The sequence below is a fragment of the Sarcophilus harrisii genome, chromosome 2 (genome assembly GCF_902635505.1).
Source record: "Sarcophilus harrisii chromosome 2, mSarHar1.11, whole genome shotgun sequence".
Lineage (NCBI taxonomy): Eukaryota > Metazoa > Chordata > Mammalia > Dasyuromorphia > Dasyuridae > Sarcophilus > Sarcophilus harrisii.
This window is the reverse complement of record NC_045427.1, coordinates 478,980,081-479,006,753: the sequence shown is the minus strand read 5'-3', so window position 1 is coordinate 479,006,753 and position 26,673 is coordinate 478,980,081. Positions and strand designations below refer to the sequence as shown.

At 42.0% G+C, this 26,673-nt stretch overlaps 1 protein-coding gene across 1 annotated transcript in view; it reads left to right on the top strand.

Moving 5' to 3' along the window:
* Positions 1-26,673, top strand: part of ENG (endoglin) — a 39,824-nt gene that overhangs the window by 10,815 nt on the left and 2,336 nt on the right. The window contains exons 2-14 of the mRNA XM_031954688.1: positions 3,919-4,073; positions 13,358-13,495; positions 17,156-17,321; positions 18,564-18,726; positions 19,048-19,186; positions 19,709-19,886; positions 20,231-20,373; positions 21,253-21,393; positions 22,910-22,948; positions 23,444-23,563; positions 23,744-23,992; positions 24,508-24,565; positions 26,486-26,581. Coding sequence (XP_031810548.1) covers positions 3,919-4,073; positions 13,358-13,495; positions 17,156-17,321; positions 18,564-18,726; positions 19,048-19,186; positions 19,709-19,886; positions 20,231-20,373; positions 21,253-21,393; positions 22,910-22,948; positions 23,444-23,563; positions 23,744-23,992; positions 24,508-24,565; positions 26,486-26,581 — 1,785 coding nt within the window. The remainder of the gene's footprint in view (positions 1-3,918; positions 4,074-13,357; positions 13,496-17,155; positions 17,322-18,563; positions 18,727-19,047; positions 19,187-19,708; positions 19,887-20,230; positions 20,374-21,252; positions 21,394-22,909; positions 22,949-23,443; positions 23,564-23,743; positions 23,993-24,507; positions 24,566-26,485; positions 26,582-26,673) is intronic.

The following is a 26,673-nucleotide window of genomic DNA, read 5'->3' as shown; positions in this document are numbered from 1 at the left end:
ACTGCCAAAATATTTCCTATCAACCACAGCTTCATGCTCAATCAACACTGTGGCTACCTATTGATTCTAGAGCCAAATATTTTATCTTTATCTCTCATTCTTTGATTTACATTTTCATAAGTTTTATAGTTTATATCATTATGAGAACAGATATATACTTCATAATTTATAAACATGTAAATGTAGAAATATTGGGACTGTGTGTTCAAAATTTGAGGGTTTTTTCTTTTTTATTGATGGGATGCGTGACCATAAACATTCAGAGATCCTTTTGGAGAAAGCTCTAGACCCAAAGTGAGAGATTCAACCACTTCCCTCACTTTTGGCCTTTCTGGATTTTGATGGCATTGTTTATCAGATATTGAATAAGTGCCTATTAGGTAAAAAGAGAAGCCAGGGTGGTGTATGGGATAAAGAGGTGGCTTAAACATCTGGGAAGTCTGGGTTCTAAGTCTCACTTCTTACATATATTGACCATATAACTTTAGACAAGTTATTTCATCTCTCTGTGGTCCAGACAACTCCCCAAAGGCTTGTTGCAGAGTAGACAGTGATCTGCATTGGTGAAGGGGGGTTCTTTATTGAGAGTTCCCTAGTGAGTTCCCAGTGAAATTCCAAGTCCAGTCCATGTTTAAGGCTCTGTATCATGGATGGTTCTATGAACTGGTCTGTTCTATTCTATACTTAGCTCTTCTACTGATTGAGCTGATGGTGATTCCTCTTAAGTTACAGAACATTTTTATCCTTCTTGGGTGCCCTCAAGGCCTCTTGGGTGAGAGAATGGGTGAAAAGAGGGAAAAACTACCTAGTCCTAGAGATAGGAACTCCCACTGCCTATTAAGGGTTATCACACTTAAGAATAAGAAATTAAGTCATGATTCTTTTTATTTATTTATTTATTTATTTATTTATTTATTTATTTATTTTATTTAATAGCCTTTTATTTACAGGATATATACATGGGTAACTTTACAGCATTAACAATTGCCAAACCTCTTGTTCCAATTTTTTCACCTCTTACCCCCCCCCCCCACCCCCTCCCCTAAATGGCAGGATGACCAGTAGATGTTAAATATATTAAAATATAACTTAGATACATAATAAGTATACATGTAAGTCATGATTCTTTCAAGCTTAGGGGCTCTGGGCCCTGAGACAACCCTCAGGCTGGGCCAGTCACCCATGTGTGAGTAACTCACATCCTCACCCACATACCCACAGAGTTGCAATTCCCTGACACCAATATCTTCTCTTTCTCTGTTTTTTCCCCTGAGGCAATTGGGGTTAAATGACTTGCACAGGGTCACACAGCCAGGAAGTGTTAAGTGTCCAGGACCAGATTTGAATGCAAGTCCTCTTGACTTCAGGGGCTGGTGCTCTATCCACTTCACCACCTAGTTGCCCCACCAATATCTTCTCTCAATCATAGTATTCACTTTTAGTGACTATCACCTTACTTAACCATCTTCTCAATGTAATGCATGAAAAAATGACAAACAGATTCAGAATTCTAGGATCTAACCCTTAATATGGAGTAGGGGGCAGAGAGAAAGAAAAAAGGAAGGGAAGAGAACAGGAATTTTTTAAAATAATATTTTTCCAATTACACAAGACAATTTTTAACATTGATTTAAAAAGTTTTTTGAGTTCCAAATTTTGTTTCTTTTTCCTTCCCTCCCAAGACTGTAAATTTTTTGATATAGATTATATATGTGCAATCATGTAGAACATATTTCCATATTAGTCATCTTGTGAAAGAAGAAATAGACTAAAAGGGATAAAAAACACCAAAAAGTGAATATAGTATGCTTCAGTTTATATTCAGACTCCACTACTTCTTTCTTTGGATGTGGAAAACATTTTCCATCATGAACCTTGGAATTGTCTTAAATCATTGTATTTCTGAGAAGATAAATGCCTTCATAAATGATTTAGCTCTTTTCAGCAATACAGTAATCTAAAACAATGATCATCACATTGATCAAAACACAACATTGCTGATGCTATGTACAGAGTTGTCCTGGTTCTGCTCATTTGACTTTGCATCAGTTCATGTAAGTCTTTCCAGGGTTTTCTGAATTCTACTTGCTCATAATTTCTTAGAGCACAATAATATTCCATCACAATCATATACCACAATTTTGTTTAGACATTCTCCAATTGATGGGCGTCCCCTCAATCTCCAATTCTTTGCCACCACAAAAAAGAGTTGCTGTAGATATTTTTGTATATGTGAATCTTTTCCCCCTTTTTAAGATCTCTTTGGGATACAGTAATGATACTGTTGAATCAGAGTATGTTTGTTTGATTGCTTTTTAATATTGATTTTAAAAAATTGATTCCTTATTTAATTTTTGTCATTTCACCTCTAGAGCCTAGCACAGTGCTGGACACATAGTAGATAGCACCATCAGAATGACATCTTTATCTGCCTTAGTTTTCTTATCTGTAAAATAAATGGAGATAGTAATAGCACCTACTTATCAATGTTGCTGTGAGAATCAAATAAGGTCATATTTGGAAAGTGATATGCAGACAAATGCTAGCAATTTAATAAATATTTATTGAATTGGATTAAAAAATTTTAGTTCCAAATTTTCTCCCTCCCCCTCTTTCTCCCTAAGATGGTAAGCAATTTGATGTAGGTTATATATGTGTAACTATATTTCTATATTAGTTAGAGAACAGGCATTTATTAAGCATCTATGTCATGTCTAGTGCATTACAAATATTATCTCATTTGATTTCCTCTTAGCCTCACAACTACCCTGTGTAGGATATGGTATTATGATCCTCAGTTAAGGAAGCTGAGGCAGATAGTGGTTAAGTGACTTTTCTTGGATCACACAACTAGCAATCCTGGGAGGCTAGTTGAATTCAGGTAGATTTTCCTGACTTCAGGCCCAGTACAATATCAATTGCCTCATCCAGCAGGTACAAATTGTGCACTGAAGTCATGTAATAAAGTTATTCCTAATTCCTTGTATTTACTATAGAAATGTTATGATGAGGGATTGGAAGCTTAGAAAATACCATCATATACAACTTCTTATGTACTGACCCTTATAACTTTCTTAGGTAGGAAGGGAAGAGATTTTAATTTCATTTTACAGGGGTGAAAAACTGACCTCAGTATGATACAGTGATTTGCCCATGAGACAAAAAGTAGGACTGTTAGCAATTTGTTTCAAATGTTAGTATTGGAGAAGGGGTGTCTCATTTCTTCCCTGAGGTGGTCTGGATACCAATGTTCCCCTCCCTGACTCCACAGGGAGCAGGAGGAAAAACAGATTGGGGGGAGAAGGGCAAAGGAGTAGTGTTGAAGCTAGAGGAAGGGAAGAAGAGAGAGATTATAGGTCAAGAGCTGGAAGGGATCAGATCAATCGAGGTCATTTAGTTTAACTCTATTCATGATATAGAGGAGTTGAGACTCAAAAAAGTTAATTGACTTGTCCAACAGTGGTAGTAAAGGATAAGAAGCAGAATTTGAATCCAGGCCTTCTGATTCAAGAGTCAGCACTTATTCTGCTATATCTCCAAAACATGGGCTATCCATTCCACTAGTGAATGGACTGTCCCCTGGGCCCAATAGTCCTTTTCCCCTGTGCCTCCTTAACTCCTTAGTTATATTTCTGACCTAGAATTGGGACTGGAACCTGGGACTAGAACTGGGATTAGCTCCTTCATCAACTGTTTTGGCTATAGATTTAAAAAATCCCAAATTATGCTTCTGAGTCAGAACTGGGGGAACTGGAACTAGAACCTGGGCTTCCTGATTCCTTACACCAGGACCTTTTCCACTTTGAAAGCAGAGACCATAATCCCCAATCATCCCAATTTCCTTCCTCCCCCCATCTCTCCCTCTCTGCCCAGATTAGGACACTGGCCCTAAAGGTGACTATGTATGTTTCCTAACAGATCCTTTGGAGAAAGCTGACTGTGACCTGGAACTCCTGGACTCTGAAACAGGAAAGGTGACATATACCACAAATCAAGTCTCTTGGGGTTGTCTGGGCCAGAAACCCCTTAACTCTACTCAGGAGGTCCATGTCCTCAACCTGAGGTTTTCAAAGGTGAGTGATCCCTTGTTCAGCTGGCTGCAGGGCCAAGTGGTATAGGATATTATAGGAAAGTTTCCTCCAACACCCTGACACTCTTTCTCAACAGCAAACAGTACCTCAAACAATCAGACCTGGAGTCTGGAGTGCGGGCAGGGTCATAATCATCTTACAGAGAACATAGAGTCTCTTTCTGACCAAGATATTCACCATCATTTGCAAATGATGTAAATTTTCCTCAATTTTCTAAGTGCTATCATTAATTAAATGGATTTCTTTCTTGGCTGATTGGGGCTGAAATGGTCAAATAACAGTCAACCAATCAACAAGCATTTATTAAGTGCCTATCATGTACTGTGGGATACAAATACAAGGGAAATAGTTCCAGTTTCTGCTCTTGATAGATAGACAAACAAAAGACAGATGGATAGACAAGAAAAAAAGAAAGAAAAAGAAAGAAAGAAAAAAGAAAGAGAAAGAAAGAAAGAAAGAGAAAAGAGGAAGGGAAGGAGGGAGGAAGAGAAGGAAGGAAAGGGAGGGAGAGATATACACAGACAAGTAGATAAATAGATAGACTGATGGATGGATGGATAGACAGATAAACAGATAGGTAGGTAGGTAGGTAGTTTGAACAAACATTTATTAAGCATTTACTTTGCACCAGGCACTGTGCTGAGTGCTAGGGATACAAATACAAACGGAAGAGTCCCTACCCTCAAGAAACTTACTTTTTAATGGGAAGACACAGAAATATTGATGGGCAATTTCCCCTCAGCTTTCTTTCTTGGCCTTGGAGTTATAATGGGCATGTGATGACAAAAATGAAATTGTCCTGTCCTCAAGGAGCTTACATTTTGTTCCTCCATTTCACATCACTTCTACAATTCTCTCAGGGAGTCAGGGCAGGGGCTCAGCTGCTTCCTTCCAGGCAAGATGGAACATTGATTGTCACCAGGTTCCACAATCTGTGGGAATCCTTGTCTCTGCGACCTTTCCTGACCTGAGGTCTCCTCTACAGTTCATACTCCAAAGGAGAGAGAACGTCTCTCATGGGTCTGAAGATCTGCTAAAATCATGAGTTTTCCAGATGTGGCCTAGCTGGACGAGCCAATAAAAAGTCCCTGGGTAGGGGGTCTGAGGAGAGGTGATTTCCGCTCTGGGGGAGGCAGCTTCAAGACGATGAGCCCCTGGGAGATGAGTCCTTGCTGGCTTAAATCTCCTAGCTCTGATGGTTCTGGGAAGCTTGTTGTGGGAGCTGGGATAGGAATAAGCAAAGGGGCAGGACTCTATTAAAAGTGCCCACCGAGCTGATCATGACCCACAGGAGTCAGGAAACCACTGTCTAGTGTCTCACGGTTCCGGGCAGGCTCCCTGTTCTAAGCTGTGATAAGACAACCTCAATATAAATACTCCTCACAAACCCAGTCCAGTAGGGCTGATTCACTCTTAGGCAGATTCCAGTAGCTCCTGCCCCTTAAACAACACTGTCTGGAAATGCTGAAATTGGAGGATTTTCTGATTAATAAGACAGTGACTCATTCTTGATGACAATGGTCAAATCTGTTTAAAAAAAAAAAAAAAAAAAACAGAGACCAGGAAAGGCTCCTTCCATCCTTGGGCAAGGGTGGGGGAGTTCCTGCCACCTCCCCTGGGGCCATGGGGGGATATGAACAGGGAGGCACAGTAAGCCTGTGATTTCACTGGTGTAGGGAACTCCCAGGTGATGATACTCTCTACCAATACAGGTTAGCATATTCTATATTACTCTTAAGAGTTATATAGTGAGCCAAGGGGTTGAGTGATTTACTCAGTCACGCAGTCACATTTTTAAAATTATAATTTATTTATTTCTAACATTAATTTAAAATTTTTGAGTCCAAATTCTCTCCCTTCCTCCAGTCCCTCCCCCACCCATTGAGAAAGCAAGCAATGTGATATCAATTATACATATGAAATCATGCAAAACATATTTCCATGTTAGTCATGTTACAAAAAGAAAAATAAAGTGAAAAAATTATGCTTGAATCTGCTCTCAAATTTCATCAATTTTCTCTCTGGAAGTGGATAGTATTTTTTAGAATTGTTCTTCAGAATTATCTTGGATCATTGGATGGATCAGAATAGCTAAGTCTTCCATAATTAATCATTGCAATCTTACTGTTACTGTGTATAATGTTCTCCTGGTTCTGTTCATTTTACTTTGCTTCAGTTTATACAAGTTTTCCCAGGTTTTTTCTGAAGCCATACCTCTCTTTATATTTCACAGCATTGTATTCCATTACAATTGTTCAACCATGCCTTAGTTGATGGACATGCCCTCAGTTTTCAATTCCTTGCCACCAAAAAAGAACTTCTATAATTATATTTGTATAAGTGGGTTCTTTTGCCCTTTTAATGATCTCTTTGGGAAACAAACCTAGTAATGGTACTGCTGGGCCAAAGGGTATGGATAGTTTTATAACCTTTTGATCATAGTAACAAATTATTCTCCAGAATGGTTGCATCAATTCACAATTCCACCAACAGCAGAGCCATTAATTTTTAAGAGGCAAGATCTGAACCTAGATCTTTCAGGCTTAGAGGTCATTTCTTTAACTATAACACTATGCTGCTAGCTGATATGATAACAATAATAATGATAAAAATAATAGCTAAAATAAGTCAGCATTTACATAACACTTTAAGGTTTACAAAGTGTTTTCTTACAAATATTATCACATTTAATTTATTACCAGTGATATCAATCTCAAATAGAAATGGGAGCCACAACTTATACATAAGGATCCCTTTGAATTATATTTTGACTTAGTTTTCAAATGTAACATTATCAATGTTTTATTGTATTTTAAACATTTCCCAATTTCATTTTATTCTTATTTCTTTATATATTTCTCAATAGATTCTTATTCATTTTATTCTTAAAGAGGCCCATGATTTTATATTTAATACCTCTGCTTGTAACAACTCTATATGTTATTATTTTTTCCCATTTTATAGATGAGGAACTGAGGCAAACAGGGTTAGGTGACTTACCCATGGTCAGTTAGCTAGATTTGCACTCAGGTCTTCCTAACTCCAAGTGTGGTGCTCTACTTCAACATTCCCTTTCAGTATGGGAAGTATCAGGAAAGGGATAATTAGAGACGCTGCATATTTATTCTACTGGGCAGCCAGGTGGCACAGAGAATAGAACACTGGACCTAGAGTTAGAAGGCCCTGAGTTGAAATCCAGCCTCAGATAGTTAGATATTTGCCTCAGTTTCCTCCTCTATAATTGAACTAGAGAAGGAAACCACAAACCACTTCATCATCTTTGCCAAGAAAACCTCAAATAAGGTCACAAAGAGTTGGTTCGACACAACTGAATGTAACTGAACAACAAAATATTCTATTAGAGCAGGCTGCAAGAAATCTTGTATATAGTGTATAAAGGATTGGACTTGTAGTCAGGGAGAACTGAGTTCAAATTTAGCTTCAGAAACTTACTAACTAGTCAGGTCTCTTAACCTATCTTGGTCTCAGTTTTCTCACTGATGAAGATAATAAGAGCACTTACCTCCCAGAGTTCTTGTGAGAACAAAATGAGGCAAGATTTGTAGAAATTTTTCAAACCTTTAAGCATTATTAAGTGCTAGCTATTGTGCTTATTATTACTTTTAATGTGTGAGGGAAAACTTGTAAGACTACTTATGTAGTCTCTGGAAAGCCTTAAAACATTCCATACATGTAAGCTTTTATGGTTATTCCCATTTTTCTGATGAGAAGCCCAATGAAGTTGCCCAATGAGTCTGTGACAGAGCTGGGGCAGAATGCAATGCCTTTCTTCCCTGCATTCTGCCGCTTCCCCGGCTGATCAGACACAGCAGGGATCAGAGCCCAGGCTTGGTGAGCAGCAGCTTGTCGGTGTCTGGGCCGGGACTGACAGACAGTCGACTCCTGCCCAGGCTTGGATGGGAGGGGGCCTGGAAGGGGAGAGGGAGGAGGACCAGCCACATGGCTCCACTCCTAGAAGAATTACTGGAAGCTGCTTTCTATAAGTGACTCCCAATGTTCAGGGGACAGAGAGACAAAATTCCCTTTCCCGCAGTTGCTGAGTCCATCAACAATGGTCTCTGGAAAACACAGGCAATAAAAATAGAAACGGAGGCCCCACATGGCCGGGGGTGGGGGTGGAGGAGGAGGGGGGAACCCTGGGGTCAGGCAGGGGCCTGGAGTCTTGGTCTGGAGCTCTTGTTCTCTCTTCTGGAAGTCACATGAACCTCACTGGGATCACAGCAGGCGGGGGAGAGGGGCTTTTTGCTGCCAAGCATCTATTAGGGCTCATTCTTGAGCCTATCCCCTCCCTTCTCTGAGCTGGAGTCAGTGAGGGTAGGACAAATGGAGTGGGCTGGACCCTCAGAGGATGGAGATACGTTTTTCCAGCACTCATCCTGTCCATGAAGGCAAATGTAGGAAAAATTTGCAATTTTGTCAGTTGGGAAGCCTTGGCTCAGGGACTCCATCCACCCAAAGACATCACACCCAACTATCCCTTAGGAGAACAGAGGATTGTGGAAGCATAGATTTAAGAGCAGGAGGGACCGTGTTGTTGTTCTGTTGTTTATGACTAGTTCAGGGCTGAAGAAGCCTGAGAACAGGAAAAGTAGCCAACTGCCTTCTCTCTCCCAGCTAGTGACCTACATGAGGGGGGAGAGAGCTCCAAACCAAGGGCCAGCCCACAGAACCAGCTTCAGTGGCGCTGGTTGTGGTGGTTGTTGCGTTTTTTTAATCGTGCCCCATTTAGGATTTTCTTGGCATTTCCTTCTCTGGCTCATTTGACAAAGAAGGAAACTGAGGCAAACAGGGTTAAGTGACTTGCCTAGAGTCACACAGGGTAGTAAGTATCAAGGGCAAGATTTGTATCCACTCTTCCTGACTCCAAGTCTAGCTCTCTATTCCCATCGCCAAGCTGCCTCCATAGGAGTATGCTTATGCATGTGTAGATATCAGTCCAGTACCGGCAAAAATTTATCTCATTTACCTAGAATTGCTCTATGCATTTCCATGACATGATTTACCTACAGGAAGTCCTGCTTTACCACTATTTTCAAGCCTATTTCTCTTGTTATGAGACTTCAGTTTCACTGATCCTCAGTTGCCTTCTCTGTAAAATGGGAGATTGGTTCTTCACATTCTAGGATCTATGAACAGTAAGATAAACATTCTGGTATTAATTTTCTTAGGGATTTTCCCAGGTGTCTTTTTCTAAAAATATCTCTAGATCTGTCCATGACAGAAGAACAACAGGGTGCATGATAGTCCTGTCACTGCTGTCCCCCTCTTGGGCAGAAGGCTTACATTTCCCCAAATGCCACTGCTGTCAAATGATGGACTTTCTACAGCTGAGTCAACTTAGCCACAAGCACCCAGACTTCCCAAGGGAATGAATGGGGTCTCCATTCTTATCATCCAGGACTTGCACCAGTGCTTTGGGGGGCATGTGCTCCTGTCCTGGTAGGTTTAGGATCCCCCGACTGGGGGATCACCTGATGCAGTCAGGTTTGTGTTGGCCTTTTACCTCAGCTATGTTTGTCCCACTGACAGTGCCTTCCCTGCCTCTTCTCTGCTTGCTAAAAATCTCCTCGATCTTTCTCTCCATTCGACTCTGTCTTCCCTTCCTGCAAGAAGCCTTTCCTCCTTGTTCTAGGTCACCATAGTTATGGACTCATAGAATCTACATGTCATGTATAACCTATATCAGACTGCATGCTCTTTTGGGGAGGGCAGAGATAAGGGAGGGAGGGAGAAAAAAATTAGGAATCAAAATCTTACAAAAATAAATGTTGAAAACCATCTTTATACATAATTGAAAAAAATAAAATATTTTAAAAAGAGAAAACTACACGTCAGAAAGGACCTCAGAGTTCAACGCAACAAACCCACCCTTATATACATATCTTTTTTTCCATTCCCTAACTAGGTACCTCTGTAGCACAGGCCCTCATCACCTTTTACCTGTACTAATATAATACCCTTCTAACCTGTCTCCCTTCCCCAAGTCTCTCTCTATGCCAATCCATCATCTATTCAGCTGACAAAGTGATTTTCCTAAAGTATTGTTTTGAATATATAGCATGCCAGCCTCTCTTTCCTCATGCAATAAATTTCAATGGCTCCCTGTTACCTCCAAGATCAAATATAAAATCTGTTTTTATATCTAAAACCCTCCACAATCTGATCTCTTCCAGCCTTTCCAGCCTTCTATCACTCCACTCCATACACTCTATCATGTAGATACAATGGCCTACTTTCTATTCTTCACCCACACAACACCTCATCTCCCACCTCCATGCCTTTGTACTGGTTACTCCCCACCCCCATTCCTATAACATTCTGCCCCTTTTTCTGTGCCTCTTAGCTTCTCTGGCTTCCTTGAAAACTCAGATCAAATCCTACTTCTACCCTTTGATCTCCCTTACCTTCACCTCAATAATTTTTCTATAAGCTCATCCTCCTTGAGAGCAAGGACTATGTATTCTCAATGTTTAGCACAATACCTCGCACAAAAGAAGAGCTTAGTAAATGCTTAATGACTAACTAAAAGTATATATTGTATATATGCATAGTTATCTACATCTTCTCTCCTCCATTAGACTGTGAACTCCCTGAAAGTACAGATTTTCTCTCTTTGTATCCTTTGTGCTTAACACAGAATGTGATGGCCAGGTAGGTAGTTCAGTGGATAGTGTGCCGGGTCTGGAAGCAGCAAAACCCGAGTTTAAATCTGGTCTTAGACCCTCACTAGCTGTCTGACACTAGGCAAGTCACTTCTCTTTACCTTCATCCACTGGAAAAGGAAACAGCCAACAGTGTCAGTCTCTTTGCCAAGAAAACCTCCCATGGGGCCACTATGATAAGCCAGACACTGCTAAGCCACAAAAAAGCACATAATAAATGCTTGTCATTCGAATATCTCACAAACCACCCATTGCAGAGCAGAAATCCCCTCTGTTACTCACCCAGTGGTCATCCAGCCCCTGCTTCCAAGACCACCAGCAGGCTGCTCTTGGAGGCAACCTTTCCATTGTCATGTGGTTGGAGATGCTTTGCATTGAGTTGAAATCTGCCTTTCTGACATGCTCATCCATTACTCCTCATTCAGTACTCTGGGATCAATCAGAACAAGATTCTTAGACTTTCCAGTACAGAAGACAGCCATCTTTCCTTCCTAAGTGTTCCCCAGGCTTAATTGCCACAGTTCCTTCATTTCCAATCCCTCTTCGACACAGTTGTGAGTTCACTCATCGTTCTGCTTTACCCCTCGTGCCCTCCAGCCTGACAGTGTCTTTCCCAAAATATGGTACCCAGCTCCGCACTCAGTGTTCCAATCCTGAGTCTTTCCTGCTCTTAAGTCTAATTAATTCTTAATTCTAATTCTTCTCATGGTGCCAGAAAGGTCCTTATTGGACCTTTTTGGAAACTGAAAGCTCTGTGTGTGTAGGACCATGTTATAGACTTAGTATAAATCCCAAACTACCTGGCACAGAGCTGGGCACACAGAAAGCCTTAAATATAGATCTGAGGCTGGGGTTTAATAATAGCACACTATACAAAATGGTGTTTTAAGCTTTGCAACCCAGTGAAAGTGTAAGATTGAACCAGACTAAGGGTCAATGCTGGCTCTGAAAAGCCAGGTATTAAATTTTCAGCCAAAGTATTTATGCCTCAAAAGTCTTCTAGTGCTACAAGTAGGGGTATGATTCATTGATTCATTATTGTTTTATTGATTTGTTTATTCATAGAAAGTGTTGAAAAGCGTTAATGTGCTAAAGCAGATTAAATTTAAACATGTATCCTTTGTGCACTCCCCCCCACATTGGGGAGTCAGTTATTAAACATTTGCTGACATATCACTGAACTGGAGCTATGATTCCATTAGTGTAGGGAATTTGAGGATATGGAAGTGCAGGTTGGCAACCTCCTCTGTTGTTGTTCATTTGATTAGTCATGTCCAATTCTTTCTAATCCCATTTGAGATTTTCTTGGCAAAGATACTGGAGTGATTTGCCATTCCTTTTCCAGTACATTTTACAGATGAGAAAACTGAGGCAAACAGTTAAGTGACTTGTCCACAATCACATAGTTAGAATGTATCTGAGGTCGTATTTGAACTTGGGTCCTCCTGACTCTAGAACTGGTGCTCTATGTACTGCACTACTTACCTGCCCAACTACTACTACTACTACTAACATTTATATTCCATTTATTATATGTCAGTTACTATACTAAATGCTTTATAATTATTATCTCATTTGATCCTTACATCAACCCTAAAAGGTAAGTATTCTCATTTTATAGATGTTAAATAATTTGCTCAATGTTACACAGCTAGTAAATGTCTGAGGTTAGATTTGACTCCAGGTCCAGTGCTTTATCCACTGCATCTACTGCATCCATTTAACAGCACCTAAAAGAGTTGTCTCTAGGGTTACTTTCAGAAAGACTTATATGAACTGATATAAAGTGAAGTGAGCAAAACCAGAAGAACATAGTATAAAGTAACAGCAACATTATATGATGATCTACTGTGAATGATTTAGTTACTCTGGTCAATACAATGATTCATGACAGTTCCAAAGGACTCATTATGAAAAATGCCATCCACCTATAGCGAGAGAACTGGTGAATTCTGAGTGCCGTTGGAACATAATTTTTTAAACTTTCTTTATTTTTCTTGGCTTTGCAAGGTGGGTAACATAGAAATATGTTTTTCATGATTTCACATGTATAATTAACATAATATTGCTTGCCTTCTCAATGGGTGAGGGAGGAGTTAGAAAGAGGGAGAAAATTTGGAACTTAAAATTCAAAAAAAGGAATGCTAAAATTTTTTTGTTGTTGTTTAAAAAAAAGTTGTCTAGAGCACCAAAAGCTTCAATGGCTTGCCCAGCATGTGCGTGGCCAATATGTGGCAGGGAGTGGAGGGGAATCAAATCTGAGTCTTCCCACTCTATGCAGTATTCTATGCTCAGTGTACTCTGCCTATCTACCCAGAGCTCCCTGCCTCACCCCTGCCATTGACATGTGGTCACATAAGAAATAGTGACAAAGCCAGTTTTTCGGACTCCAAAACCAATGATCTCCATTTCTCTGCCTCCTTTAGACTGCTAAACTGCAGTGCCAGGGGCATTGTGGGGAAAAGGATTGGAAATTCATCTCCATTAATAAGAGGAATAATCTCTCACTGTACCCTCAGAACAGCAAATTTGGTTGCCTTATAAACTCTGACTGCTATCTTTGTCTCTGTCTCTTTTCCCCAGATGGTCGCAGAATTGGAGCTGACTATTCAAGTCAAAAAGGGGAATGTCCCACAGCCCAGAGATGTCCATGTCATCCTCAAAGTCCAGGGTCACATTAATCTCTTGCTGCAGACAGGAATCCCAGTCAAATTTTCCTTGGTAAGAGCTCTGTACAAGAGTCATGGAGGTTTGGCAAGAGGAAAAGGCATGTCTCATCTGGACAGATGCAAGAAAATGAAATAATGAAATACAGTTATCAAAGTCTTGTTAAAAAAACAAATTTGCATATCCCAAATAAGAACCCCTGGACCAGATTATTCAGTATCTCACTGAGAGGATTTTATGAAATTCTAAATAAGACATCAGGGTTTTTGAAAAAATTTAAAAGCAAATGGGAAAGATTATTTATTTGACTCTGCCAAAAGTGATTGCTAGCATCCCTTTTCATGTAAACTGAATTTAGATTTTTTCCAACCCCCTCACTCTAACTTCTTCCTTGATTAGATCTTCTAAAACATCTTCGGATTCATCCCTTGGACATTGCTTAGAGCAGAAGGGAGAAAGAATGAAAAGATAGAGCAGAGAAAATCATAAGATCGTAGATTCAAAGAATCTTAGAATACCAATGTTAGAAAGGGACCTTAAAAGTTATTTAGTTAAACATTCCATTCAGACAATAATGCACGCTGCAGCATTTATGACTGGTCATCCACTGTCTGCTTACACACTTCCCACAGGGCTCATTCCATAAGGCAACATGTTCTAGTTCTAGTTAGGCTAATCAATCAATCAGCCAATATTATTTAAATCACTTACTATGTGCCCAACATTATACCAAATGCTGGGAATACAAAGACAAGAAAAAAAATTCCTGCCCTCAAGAGGCTTATATTCTAATAAAAACTAATGTTTTTATAATGTAAGGTTTATACAGCACTTGATAAACATAATCTCATTTAACCTTATAATAATTCTTCAATGAGGGGAACCATAAGTGTTTCTTACCCCATTCTACAATTTAGGAAACTGAAACCCAAAAAATTTACTAATTTGTCCTAGTCATATTAAGCTGATAAGCATTAGAGACAGGATTGAAAACTGAGGTCTTTCCTGACTCCAAATCCAATGCTGTTTCCATTAAGCTAAAGCAGTCCTCAGGGATCAATTAATCTAATAAGGGAGAATATGGAAAACACACTCAAAAGATGCAAGACACAGGCCCAAATGGCATATAAACAGGAGGACTGAGGAACAGCTGGCTCAGACTCTGAAGCCAAGAGCTGAGGGAGAGTCTGGAAGAACTGGACAGAACCCCAATCTTTGTCCTCCAGGTTCAGTGAAACTCCTTGTCTCCCACAACTAGGATTGCTCTCCCCAGGCAACAGATATCACTAGATGTTGTTCTCAGATGAAACAATATAAGAAAGAAGAAAGACAGGGAAAGGGAGAGGGAGAGAATGAGAGAAATGAGAGAAAGAAGAAAGATACAAAGAAAGAAACAGAGAAAAAAGAATACCAGGGAAAGATGGTGGGGGCCAGGAAGAGAAGTGGGGTAGAGGGCAAAAAAAAAAAAAAAAAATGAAAAATGGGAGCAAAGGCTGAAAGAGAGTCAACATATGTTCAGGAGTGGGAGGGGGAATTCAGTAATTAGCAAATCAGAGTCTGTTATCTTTCTCCAGAAAGGTAAAAAGTTCTTGGACACCATCTAGTTTGACTCCATCATATTAGATGGGGAAACTGAAGCCCAGACTTGGGCATGGGCATGTTCAAGGTCATTCTAGGGCAGAGCCAGGATTAGACCCTAGGGCTCTAAATTGAGTGCTTTTGCCAGATTATCTTGGGACATGGATCTACCCACTCCCTCCCCTTAGCCCTCCCTGGGCAATTTCCTTGCTTGCTGGCAGCCTGCCCCTGCCTTGGTGAGTGATCTGCGTCCTGAGCCAACAGGGACCCGAGCATGACGCAAAGGACATAAGAAGGATCCTGAAGCCCAGAGCAGGAAAGTGATAGCTGACTCTGGCTCCAGCTGAAGTTATGGGGCCTGGTGCCCAGGGGAGGGGGAACAGCCAAATGCCTTCCTCTCTGTGGCTAATAATACCCTGGACCGATAGACAATGGCAGGGGAGCAGTGACTATTCTTTGATGTAACATGTGGCACTTGCACAGGGCCCTGAGCATCACCCCTGAGCACCACTTCTTCAGCTGTCCAGGACTGAGAAAGGACAGGACCACACAGCCCGGGTCTCCCCATGAGAGGTCTCCCCCTCAGCTTCCTCTCCATCTTTGGCCTTGATCCAATCTAACAGCCATGGAGGCCGTAAGGGTGAGGGTTAAGGAGAAACCCTAAGGCTAACTTTAAAAGGGATAGATACATTGTAAGGGGGCAAGTCTACCTCTTCATGGACCAGAGGACTTGAATAAGGGAACTCCCTCTTCTACTTCTATAAATCAGAAAATGCTAAGACCCCTAGGGTTGGGGGAGAGAGAAGCTAGGGGAAGTAAGTGGTCAGGGCTGAGGGACAGTGGAAATTAATAATAATTGCAGGGGAGCAAGTCCAGTTGGGAAATGGGGAAATCTAGAGATAGCCTTGTGACTAGAAGGAGCCTCCAGAAATTTTCCAGTCCATCTCTCTGGAGACTTCTGAACCACCTCAGACTATTGTTGCTCTATCCCCCTTTTTAAAGAATAGCTCGTCATTGTTTAACTCTTTTCTCTTGCTTTTGCTTGTCTCTTAGTGGAGGATCCTAAAGGCCCTTCAGACACTAGTTGCCCCTCAGCATTTCCTTTTCAGGTGACATTGTTCCTTTTCTAAATCTCATTCATCCTGCTTAAGAAGCCATTCCTTCCATGAAAGGCCACTGCTACCTCTGCTTCCTCTGAACTCTTGCTTCTGTCCATACACTTAGAAAGCATTTGGGTCACTTCTGTCTAGTATTGTTCTTTTCTTAGCTCTCCAAGTGGACAGGAAGCTCCTCACAGGCAAGGACATTCCTTTCTCTGACTCTCCCCATGCTAGATAGCACAAGGCTCTCCCACTGCACAGACAGTAGGTGCTCTGGAAATGATGTCAAAGGATGAAATAGCCTCTTACTAGTCTCTCTCTCCCATCTTTCCTTGGCCCCAGACCCTATGGAATTGGGGAATAAAGATGGAGGAAGGGGATGGAGAGTTTCATCAAAGACATTTCTTAGAGAGCAACAGGGCTCTTCAGAAAGACTTCAAGGCTCAGGACCATCCCTAAGGGTGACTACATGACTACAATGCAATACATTCTATAAGATATACATGACATAAGGTTAAAATGAACACTCAGAGACTTTTAAAGAGATCTCGGAAGAAAATCCTCAAGGAGCAATTTGGGAAATGGGAAACTGAGACTAGAAGGACAGGGGCAGACTCTTCACTTTAGGGATGGCATGAGCCATTATAGATTGGTTGCATATACATACACACAAAGATGTATATAATATATATTCATATATATGTGTATATATATGTTTATTTCTCCCCCAGGAATATGCTGATAAATGTTTAACAACAGGCTCTCTCTATGAAGACACACTTTCAAATTAAATTTGCAATAGTAACATTTTCTCCATTATTTTCTTGAGTCTGGACAATAGATAAAAACAATAAATCAAGCCTTGATTTGTAGCTTTTCCTGATTTCCCGGGTATAAACACATATTGGAAATTTAATAATTGATCCTCTGTTTCAAGCTGACTCTAGAAGACTCCTGATTGTTCTCCCCACTTGCTGCCTTTTTGAGGATGCCTCTGCTCAGAACCACTTTCTGAGAATTTCCCTTATCTCCTTAGGATCCTACAAAGGTCTTCTTCAAAGAAACAGGGCTTGACCATAGTCCCTTACCAGACTTCTCCACAAGGGAGCAGCTTCTTAACTGGGCCCAGACAACACATGGGGACCTTACTTCCTATGCAGAGATTGAAGACCCCCAGAGTATCATCCTCCATGTGGGCCAAGGTCAGTTTCCTCAAGAGAAGGTCTCCTTGAGGCACAATCCTCTGCCCCCCCCCAATTCCCATTCCCTTTCCTTTTAGTAGTACTACTAATATCAACTGCTAAAGCCAGAAAAGATCTTAGAAATGTTTTCTCCAACCCTATCCATTCTCCAGCCCCAATTTTTTTTCAAGGATAAAGGAAAATGGAGCCTGGAAAAAAAGTTAAGTGATTTGCTGAAAGTTAGTTAGTACATAACATGGTGTCAGTGAAGGGGAAGCACTCTATTTTTTCCTTTTTTTTTTCTTTTTTTTTGGCATGAATAATACCATTTTAGAGTAACTTCCTTTTCTTTAAAATATGTTAAACAGTAGGTCACATCTAATCCTCATGTTACACCTTCCTTATCCCACTTCTCATGCAATATAGTTCAGAAGACAGTCTACCCTATCTCAGACTCTTGAAGACAATATCAGTATGGCAGATTAGAAAATATTTATAACTATTGCCCTGGAAACCCAACAAACTTTGCAAGACCATTGATTGTCCCATTGTGAACTGACACGACCAATTATGTTTTGCACAAGTACTTGTGGGAAATGGTTCATTTTCAGAAACCTACTTGACCCACAGAGAAACACTTCTGTATCTGCCAACTGTTGCTGCTCCTGGCCCAGGCTTGTAACTTAGTATATGGAATAAACTTTTTCTTGATGGATGTATTCTAAATTGCACTGACGTGGATCTCGTCGCCCTGTGAGCAGAAAGAACAGAGAGAGCAAAGCTTGAACCCAGTTCTCTTGCCTCTAATCTAGTATCCATGGCAGCAGAAGTTCATGATGTTAGCACTCTCAAGGTTCCCAGTAGCCTCAGACCTCATACCAGTAGCCCCTCCAGGGCAATGCACAGAAATTACTATGTCTTTGTAAACATTTTAGAATAAATCCTTATCTAATAGATTGAAGACACTAAAATCCATAGAGGTCAAAACGATTTAGTTAAAATTATGCAGCAAATCAGTAGTAGGGTCATGATCAGAACTTCAGGTCTTTGGACTCCTTCTCAAGGACACTTGACATTACTGTCTGGAAAGCAAGCCTTTGAATAACTAGCCATTTCACCATTCTAGAGGTTCCCCAAGTTTCCTTAATGCTAGTAGCCAAGCCAGAAGATCTCTCTTCCTTTGGGAGATCGGGAACCCACTGTGAGTATGACAAAGGTTGGTTGGTTGATCTCTTAACCTTATTTTCTCTATCAACGTCTCAGCCCCAGAATCTGAATTCCCATGTATCCCAAAGCTTAACTTCAACATGGGCAACCACCTAACATGGAATGCCGTTGCACCAGAAGTCAAAGGCTGCCGCTTCAGCAAGGGACTGAGCAAGAAAGTGGCTCACATTCTGAAGGTCACACAAGGTCCTGCAAGCAGGTAATGTAGTTGACCCAGGGCTCAAAACCTTTGCCCCATCCGGTCAGGGTTGCAAGTATCCCTCTTCTTTCCCTGGAGTTCTTCTCATGTGCTCATGGTCACCTAGGTTTCGTTACCTCTGCCAGTAACCTTTATCAGCTTGTCACAGTCTGCATCCATTCCCTGGAGTTGCTGCTGTTTCAACTTGCTCACATATGAATACTGTCATCAGTCTCCATAAAATGGTCCCATTACCCAACTCTCAATGGCAGGACAAATTCTCCTAGAAGGTCTCTCTTCCTTATGCCTAATTATGTGGGCATTGGGGTGGGGTTCTTGTAGCCCTCAGACAGTGGAAGTGAAGATGGATTTGAGCTGTCCTTTGGGGAATCCGGCTCCCACACTGGAGGCTGTGCTGATCCTGCAGGGACCCCCCAATGTCAATTGGCTTATTGACTCCAACCACACTATGCAGATCGGGGTGAGTCCAGGTTCCTACCCCCTCCTTCCTCTTTGCCTTCCTCTCACCTAGGGATGGGGGAGGGAGCTAAGTCCTAGATACTTCATGTGGTTAAGGTCAACTATTTTACCCAACTTAGTTTTTTCCACATAGCTCGTTCACTTTTGGGAAGGTCATTGAGCTACAGACTGTTAGAATCAGAAAGGTTGTGGGAAAATGGGCTTGTATGAGTTAGGATAAGATGTTTTGAGAAGGATTGGAGGGAGGGTCCTCAGCTCTTTGTGGCTAAGGGGAAGAAGGAAAAAAGTGTTTTTCACTATACAGTATTCCTTTCTCTTCTCTCTCATTTCAATCTTTGCTCCTCTCTTCTATATCTGCCTTTCTATCTTCCCTTAATCTTTCTCTTCCATCTTTTCTCCCTTCATCTTTGCTTCTTCCTTTCTCTGACTTCTTCCTTTCCCCTCTTCTCTTTTAATTCCGGCTTTCCCTCTTCCCCATCACCCCCTTTCTGTCTTTCTCTTATTTTTTCTCTCCCTACCTCAGACTACAGGTGAATACTCCTTCAAGATGTTTCCTGACAAGAGTATCCCTGGTTCCATCCTCTCTGACACACTCCAAGGACTACTTCAGGAGGCCCAGCAGAAGTTCAATGCTAGCATCATCGGCTCCTATGTGGAGATTCCTCCTGCCAGTCACATTACTCTATGGGCTCCTAGTTGTGGTGAGACTCCCCATTCTAAGACATCCCTTCTGGGCACCTCCTGGTTCTTCCCCCAAACTTAGCCATAATCCAGAACTTTGAGTTGGGTATTCACAGTCTTGTATCCTGGACTGGTCAGAAGGCCTTGGCTTTAGTCCTGATTCTGCTATTAACTTACTACATGACTTTGAACGAATTTCTTGGAGTCTTTGATTCCATGGCTATAAAATTATAAAGTCTCTAAGGGCCCTTTTGGCTCCATGTGGCATGAATCCATCCTTGGTGGAGCAACTGGGTGGAAGTTGGAGTGAAAAGGAATTGGAAATGTTGAACTCTTGACACTATTCTCTTTATTTTTCTTATAGCTTCCAAGATAGAAACCTCACCTTCTCCAGTGCTGACAACCCCATCCATATTGATTTGTCATTTGTTTCTGCTACGTTCCCTGCTTTTGCCCCAATGCTCCTCAGACAGCATGACATTGATGCTAAAGAAGGATCTTATCGAAGTGAGTGCAAGGGATAATGTGTAAAAAATTACCCAGGCATGGATTCTGTCAATAAAAAGTTATAATTATGAAAAAAAAAGAAAAAAAAGAAGATCTTATCATGGTATGGGCAAGTAGAAAGATGGTGATGGTGGTGGTGAGGGGAGGCCCTGCAAAGAGTTTGGAAGGCATAATTATGGTCTGAGGTTGGGTCTGGAGATATGGAAGAAATAAGTAGGATCCAAGAATGCCTGGATCTGATTGTAAAAAATAGCAAACACATCTGCCTCAAATGTCTTCCTTCCTTCCTCCATCAAATCTTCCTTGATTTACCTTGCAAATATTGACTTTTTTCTTCAGGTCTCAGAAAATAACAATTTGTTTTGCATCTCTGTAATGCACCCATCATAGAATATCACATATCATAGTTAGGTGTTTCTTTTTAATCTTGCAACTGTACTTTAAATCCTCTAAGGACAGGAATCATACTTATCATGTATGTATTGTCTTCCCTAATAGAATGAAAGCTCTTAGAAAGCAAAAAGTCTTTCCTTTTCTATTTCTTTCTGTCTTTCTTTTTGGTCTTTGGATCCTTTGTAGTTCACATACAGTAGGCACTTAATAAATGTAATTTATTATGTATGTGTGTGTGTGTGTGTGTATGGTTTATCAAAACGTAAATTCTCTCCATCGTAGTGCTTTCCAAAAAATGGTTGATGAAGGAATGAATGAAGAATATTCACAAAACAACACCCTGGGCTTCAACTTCCCTCTTTATAAAATGAAGGAAGGAATTAGATCTGATTGCTGAGATTGCTTCTAGCTTCAACATTCTCTAATTTTATGCTTTAGCAAATTAGGTGGGTCTCCTGGTTCTGACAGTGCCTTGCTCTTTCCCAGGCCCTGAAATGTAACATCAAACATCTCTCCTTCCGGGACCCTACTTGCCAGTCACAAGAAAAAGAAAATATGCTCGTCTTAAGCAGCACCTTCTATGAATGTGGTATGGACATAAAGAAAGGTGTCATTTTAAACAATGAGGTAAGTTGAAGCTCTGAGCCTTAGGAAATCAATTACCCGAGCATCACTTTTTGAGTAGTCCCAGCTCCATTTTTTCCCACAGGTACCCTCCTCTATCAACTCCAGCATCTGGGGTCAGCCAAATGCTGCTCCCATGAATCTGCCATCTTTTTGAGACTGACAATTCCAAGCTGTTTCAATTATTTTTTAAAATTAATTAACTAATTTTTAATATACATTGCTTTATGAATCATGTTGGGAGAGAAAAATCAGAACAAAGGGGAAAAACCATAAAAGAAACAGAAAAAAAGAAGTGAACATAGCATGTGTTGATTTACATTCAATCTCCATAGTTCTTTTTCTGGATGCAGGTGGCATTTTCTATCCAAAGTCTATTAGGATTGCCTTGGATCATTAAACCACTGAGAAGAACCAGGTCTTTCATAGTTGATCATTGCACATTCTTGCAATTACTGGATACAATGTATTCCTGGTTCTGCTTGTTTTACTCAGTATCAGTTTGTGTAAATCTTTGCAGGTCTTTTAAAAATCAGCTTGTTCATCATTTTTTATAGAACAATAATGTTCCATTACCTTCATAAACCACAATTTGTTCAGCCATTCCCCAATTGATGGGCATCTACTCGCTTTCCAATTCTTTGTTAGCACAAAAAGAGCTGCTACAAACATTTTTTGTACTTGTGAGTCTTTTCCCTCCTTTTTTATTTCCTTGGGATACAAACCCAGTAGTGGGTACTGCTTATCTTTTCCTGTTGTCTTAGCCAGTCTGAGCGGTGTTGAGGGGGTACTTCAGACTTGTTTTAATTTGCATTTCTATAATCAGTAGTGATTTAGAGCATTTTTTCAGATGACTATAGATAGCTTTAATTTTATTATCTGAAAATTGTCTGTTCCCTTCCTTTGACCATTTATCAATTGGGGAATGACTTGTATTCTTATAATTTGACACAGTTCTTTATATATAATTTTAGAAATGAGACTTTTATCAGAAACACTGGCTGTAAAAGTTTTTTTCCAGTCTTGTGCTTCCCTTTTAGTTTTGTTTCTGTTGGTTTTTGTTTGTGTAAAAACTTTCTTGATTTAATGTAATCAAAATTGTCCATTTTGCCTTTCATAATGTTCTCTAGTTTTTCTTTGGTCATAAATTTCTCTCCTTCAAAAGTCTGATAGGTGAATTATTCCTTACTTTCCTAATTTGTTTATGGTATCACTTTTTATGCCCAAATCATGTACCAATTTTGAGCAGTTTCAATTCTTGAGGCTTATAATACTGGTCTTCAAGTTAGCTCTTCAAGTCTCAAGGATTCCCTTATATTTTCAAATTTCTAGACTGGATGACTGACTGTTCCTGGTTTGCCCCAAGCTCACTTTATGATCATGGTTGGACAGTTAATCTGCCCTAGCTAGCCAGCCCTCAGTTTTTCTCTCTGTAAATTGAGGGGATTGAGTTAGACTCCCTTCAAGGTCTTGATCAGCTTTGACATTCTGTGTTCTAGTTCTTGATTTGTTCCCCCAGGTGGCTTTAACCTTGACCTCCAGCTCTGTTCCAGTTCTGGTAAGCAGGAATTCTCTTCCCTGTCTCTCTTCCTTTCCCAGCCTCTCTCCCCCACTAGATTCTTGTGTTTAATCCATATCTTCTAGACTAGAACTTGCCATTTCTCAGTTCCCTCACTTACTGGTTGGGAGGGGCTGGTGATGGTGGTGCAACGAGAGGGGGCCATGACTGCTCTCTCCTGCCCACCCTACAAGCTGAGTCTGCAGTCTGCTACAATTGTATTCTGGGGTAAGGGGGTTCCTTGTCTGTAACTTGCTGCATAACCCTGGCCAAATTCCATTTCTCAAGATGTTTCCGTATCTGTAGAATAAGAAAATTCATCCATACAAAAATCCATCACATTCCTTGGCCTGGCATGGGACGACCCCAACTAAGACATCCCACACCCTCTCAGCCAATGTGCCGATCCACCTGAATGACTTTGTCACACGTGGATCTCTCTGATCTCCTTACGGGAGTGACTGAAGCTCATGTACCTGCCCCTGTTCCTTACAGACAGAGTCTGTTGAATGTCTCAACATCAGTGCCTTCTCTGTCCATATGGATGCCTACAAAAGCCAGAAATTCCTTCGGACCTCCAGCACCATTGAGCTGGGTCAACGGGTCTACGTACAGGTACATTTCCCAGCTCCGCCACTACTGCCCAAGGCCTGAGAAGTACTATCCATTCAATAAAGAGAATGAAAGGGGGAGATCCCAGGGTTCCCCATCTCCAACCATCACCCTGCCCCCCCAAGACTGCTCTTGGATTAAGGGCTCCCTCCTTCTCACTGTTCTGAGCCACTCTTCCCTCAGGTGACAGTAAGCCCAGTTATTCCAGAGGTCACTACAAACCTGGACAGCTGCTCCCTGGACCTGGGGCCAGAGGCTGACCCTGTGGAACTAATCCATGACCAGTTGGCCAAGAGCCCCAGGGTGAGCCTCTTGACAACAGACTCCAAGTGGATCCAATTTAGCTTCCTTCTCCGGGGTCACATGGTACCCACACCAACGACTGCCATCCTGAGCTGTAATGTAGAGCTGATGCTCAGGACCATGCAAGAGGTAAGATGGAGATTGGGACAGGAATTCAATTCAGCAAATACATAATCAGAAGTGGAAAGGAAAGAGACCTTGCGGTAGCTATTAATTGGCTAACTATAATTAGCATATAGCAAGGAACTTACTATCAAACATCAACAGAGATAACTTTATTTCACAATATCATATGACAAGTGCTTTAAGTTTCAAAATTGTGGAAACTTATTCCATGCTAGATGCCACAGGGGTACAAAAGTTTACAAGACATTGTCCCTTTCCTCAAGGAATCTGCAATCTAGTTGTAGAGATATAACCCACACAGGGGTTACTAACCACACAAAATTAGACGTGGAAGCTGAGGCGAGTGGTACTGTCCAGTAACCGCTACAGAGGTGGGGAGTTAGGGGCCATTGCTGTGAACCAGGGTGACAGGAGGGGTGACATGAATTAGAACTTAAAGAATGGAGCTGCGTGGAGGGAAGTGAGGAGGCTAGCTAGGAGACAGCTACAAAATGCTACCCTTTCTTCCCACAACCTAGACCAAGACTGTCATGAAGACCTCTATGAAGTTAAACATCAGCAATCCCCTAGCAACAAGTGAGTAGAATTTTGGCTTCTTCTCCATCCCAACCCCTCCAGGACTATGATGTGGGTAGTGGGTTTCTGAGGTTGATGTCTGCTAGACTATCCCTTGCTCTCCTGATTTGCTTATGGTATCACCTTTTATGTCTAAATCATGAGCCCATTTTGATCTTATCTTGGTGTCCCGGGGCATTGACCAATGCCTAGCCTCTACTATACTATTTTCCAATTTTCCTAGCAGTTTTTCTCAGATAGTGAGTTCTTATCCCAGCAGCCAGAATCTCTGGGTTTATCAGACACTGGTGAGGCTGAGATCTGGGCTCTCTCAACTGGAAATCCAGACGGGCAGTTTGTGGGGAAGATGCCATTGGCCCAGGACTTGTCTGGGAACTGAGGGACTCCTGAAAGGAGGGAAGGGAGGAAAAGCTCAGAGATAAAGCCCAAGAGGAGAAACTGGAGCCGAGTCTGGCTCCCCTCACATTGAAGTGGGCCAGAGGAGCGAGTGTCACATGTCAGAGCTGGGGAAAGGCTTGGAGATCATCTATCCCACATGTGTTTGTAACTTGTTAGTGTTGCTAAGCAGGGAAAACACCTCTCCCTTGAGAAGGCCCCAGCCTCGACTTTTGGCTTCACCTCTGAGCTGTTCTGTCCAGGAGACTCTCCTGGGAGTGGGGCAGAAAGGGATGGAACGTTGCTCTGGGGAACCGGTAGGAATGGAAAGCAGCTCTCCTTGGCCTGGCTGGCTTCCTACAGAACAGGGCTCCAGAGAGGGCTGCTACTCTGGGGAGTGTGGCTCGGTTTCCTTCCTCTCTGGAACGTGCCTGGGACACATCTTTCTCCTTCTTAGTAGCCCCCAGAATGGATGACTCTCCCCCCTTCCTTCCCCCGTGGCTTCCGGCCTCTGTTTGCTTGCCTCCCTAAAGACCCCTGTCCCTGGTGAGCAGGAAGAGTCGCTGACCCCGGGATCAGTGCTGATCCGCCCCCTCCCTCCTCCCCTCCCCTTTAAGGCCAGAGCCAGCATTCCCTAGAAAGGACCCAGGTGTCCAGGAAAGAGGAGGGGCCTTTGCTAACTTAGACCTTGGCTTCTTTGGCAAAGTTACACTTGGTCACTCTTCTTAAGGGATGATGGTGTGGAGCACTGCCCTGGGGAGAAGGCTGGCATTTTTAAGAAATATAAAGGGAAACCAGAAGGGCGCAAAACTGTGAAAATCACATCAGATCTATGGCTAAACTTTGGGTGGATATTCTGCAAAATGAGTCAGGATGGGGTGGAGCACAGCCCTAGGACAAGGCCTTAGGTGGAAGACTTGGCCACAAAACCTCCTGGGGAGGGGAAGGCTGCCACCCCACCCACCCACCCCTTATGGTTAGGCTGGGATATATCTCTCACACACATTCCCCCCAACTTCCCACTGCCCACTATCTCCGGACAGAGGAAACAGATTCTCCTTCTGGAATAGGACGGGGAGTCTAGAGCTAAAATATCATTTATTTATCACTGACCCAAAAAACCCTCAGGGATCAGGTCTGGGCAATATCCCAAGATGTTCCTTGAATGAGAAAGGCCCGGGGATATCTGGCTATGAAGTAGGCACAGGAAAGGGCTGGGCTGTTTAGAGACCAGAGAGTGAGACCAGAGGGTCTCTGGGGCCCTGTTATTGATCTTTGCCAGTGGACTCAGAATCCAATGGATTGAGAACATGATATATGAGAAAGTAAGTTAGGCCAGGGAATGGACAGGGCGGCCCTGCTTAGACCCCAGGGAACGGGGGGACGCTGGTGATCATGCTCCGGGCCGGGGAGCAGGGTCTGCCCTGCCCAAGACTTTGGTTGGAGTCCAGTCTGAGAGAGACTGGAGGGGCAATGATCGGCAGGAGCCCCTGCAGAGCAGTGTGGAGCCTCCTCTGACCGCCGCTTCTCTCCTGCTAACCCAAGGCCTGGGCATGCCGGCTGTCCTGGGAATCACCTTTGGAGCCTTCCTCATTGGAGCCTTGCTCACTGCTGCCCTCTGGTACATCTACTCCCATACCCGTGAGTACCCGCTTCCCTCCCTTTCCAAAACAGACGGGTGAGCCCCACTCCTTGGCCGGGCGTGCGGGCCCAAGCTGGGCTGGGAATCCGGC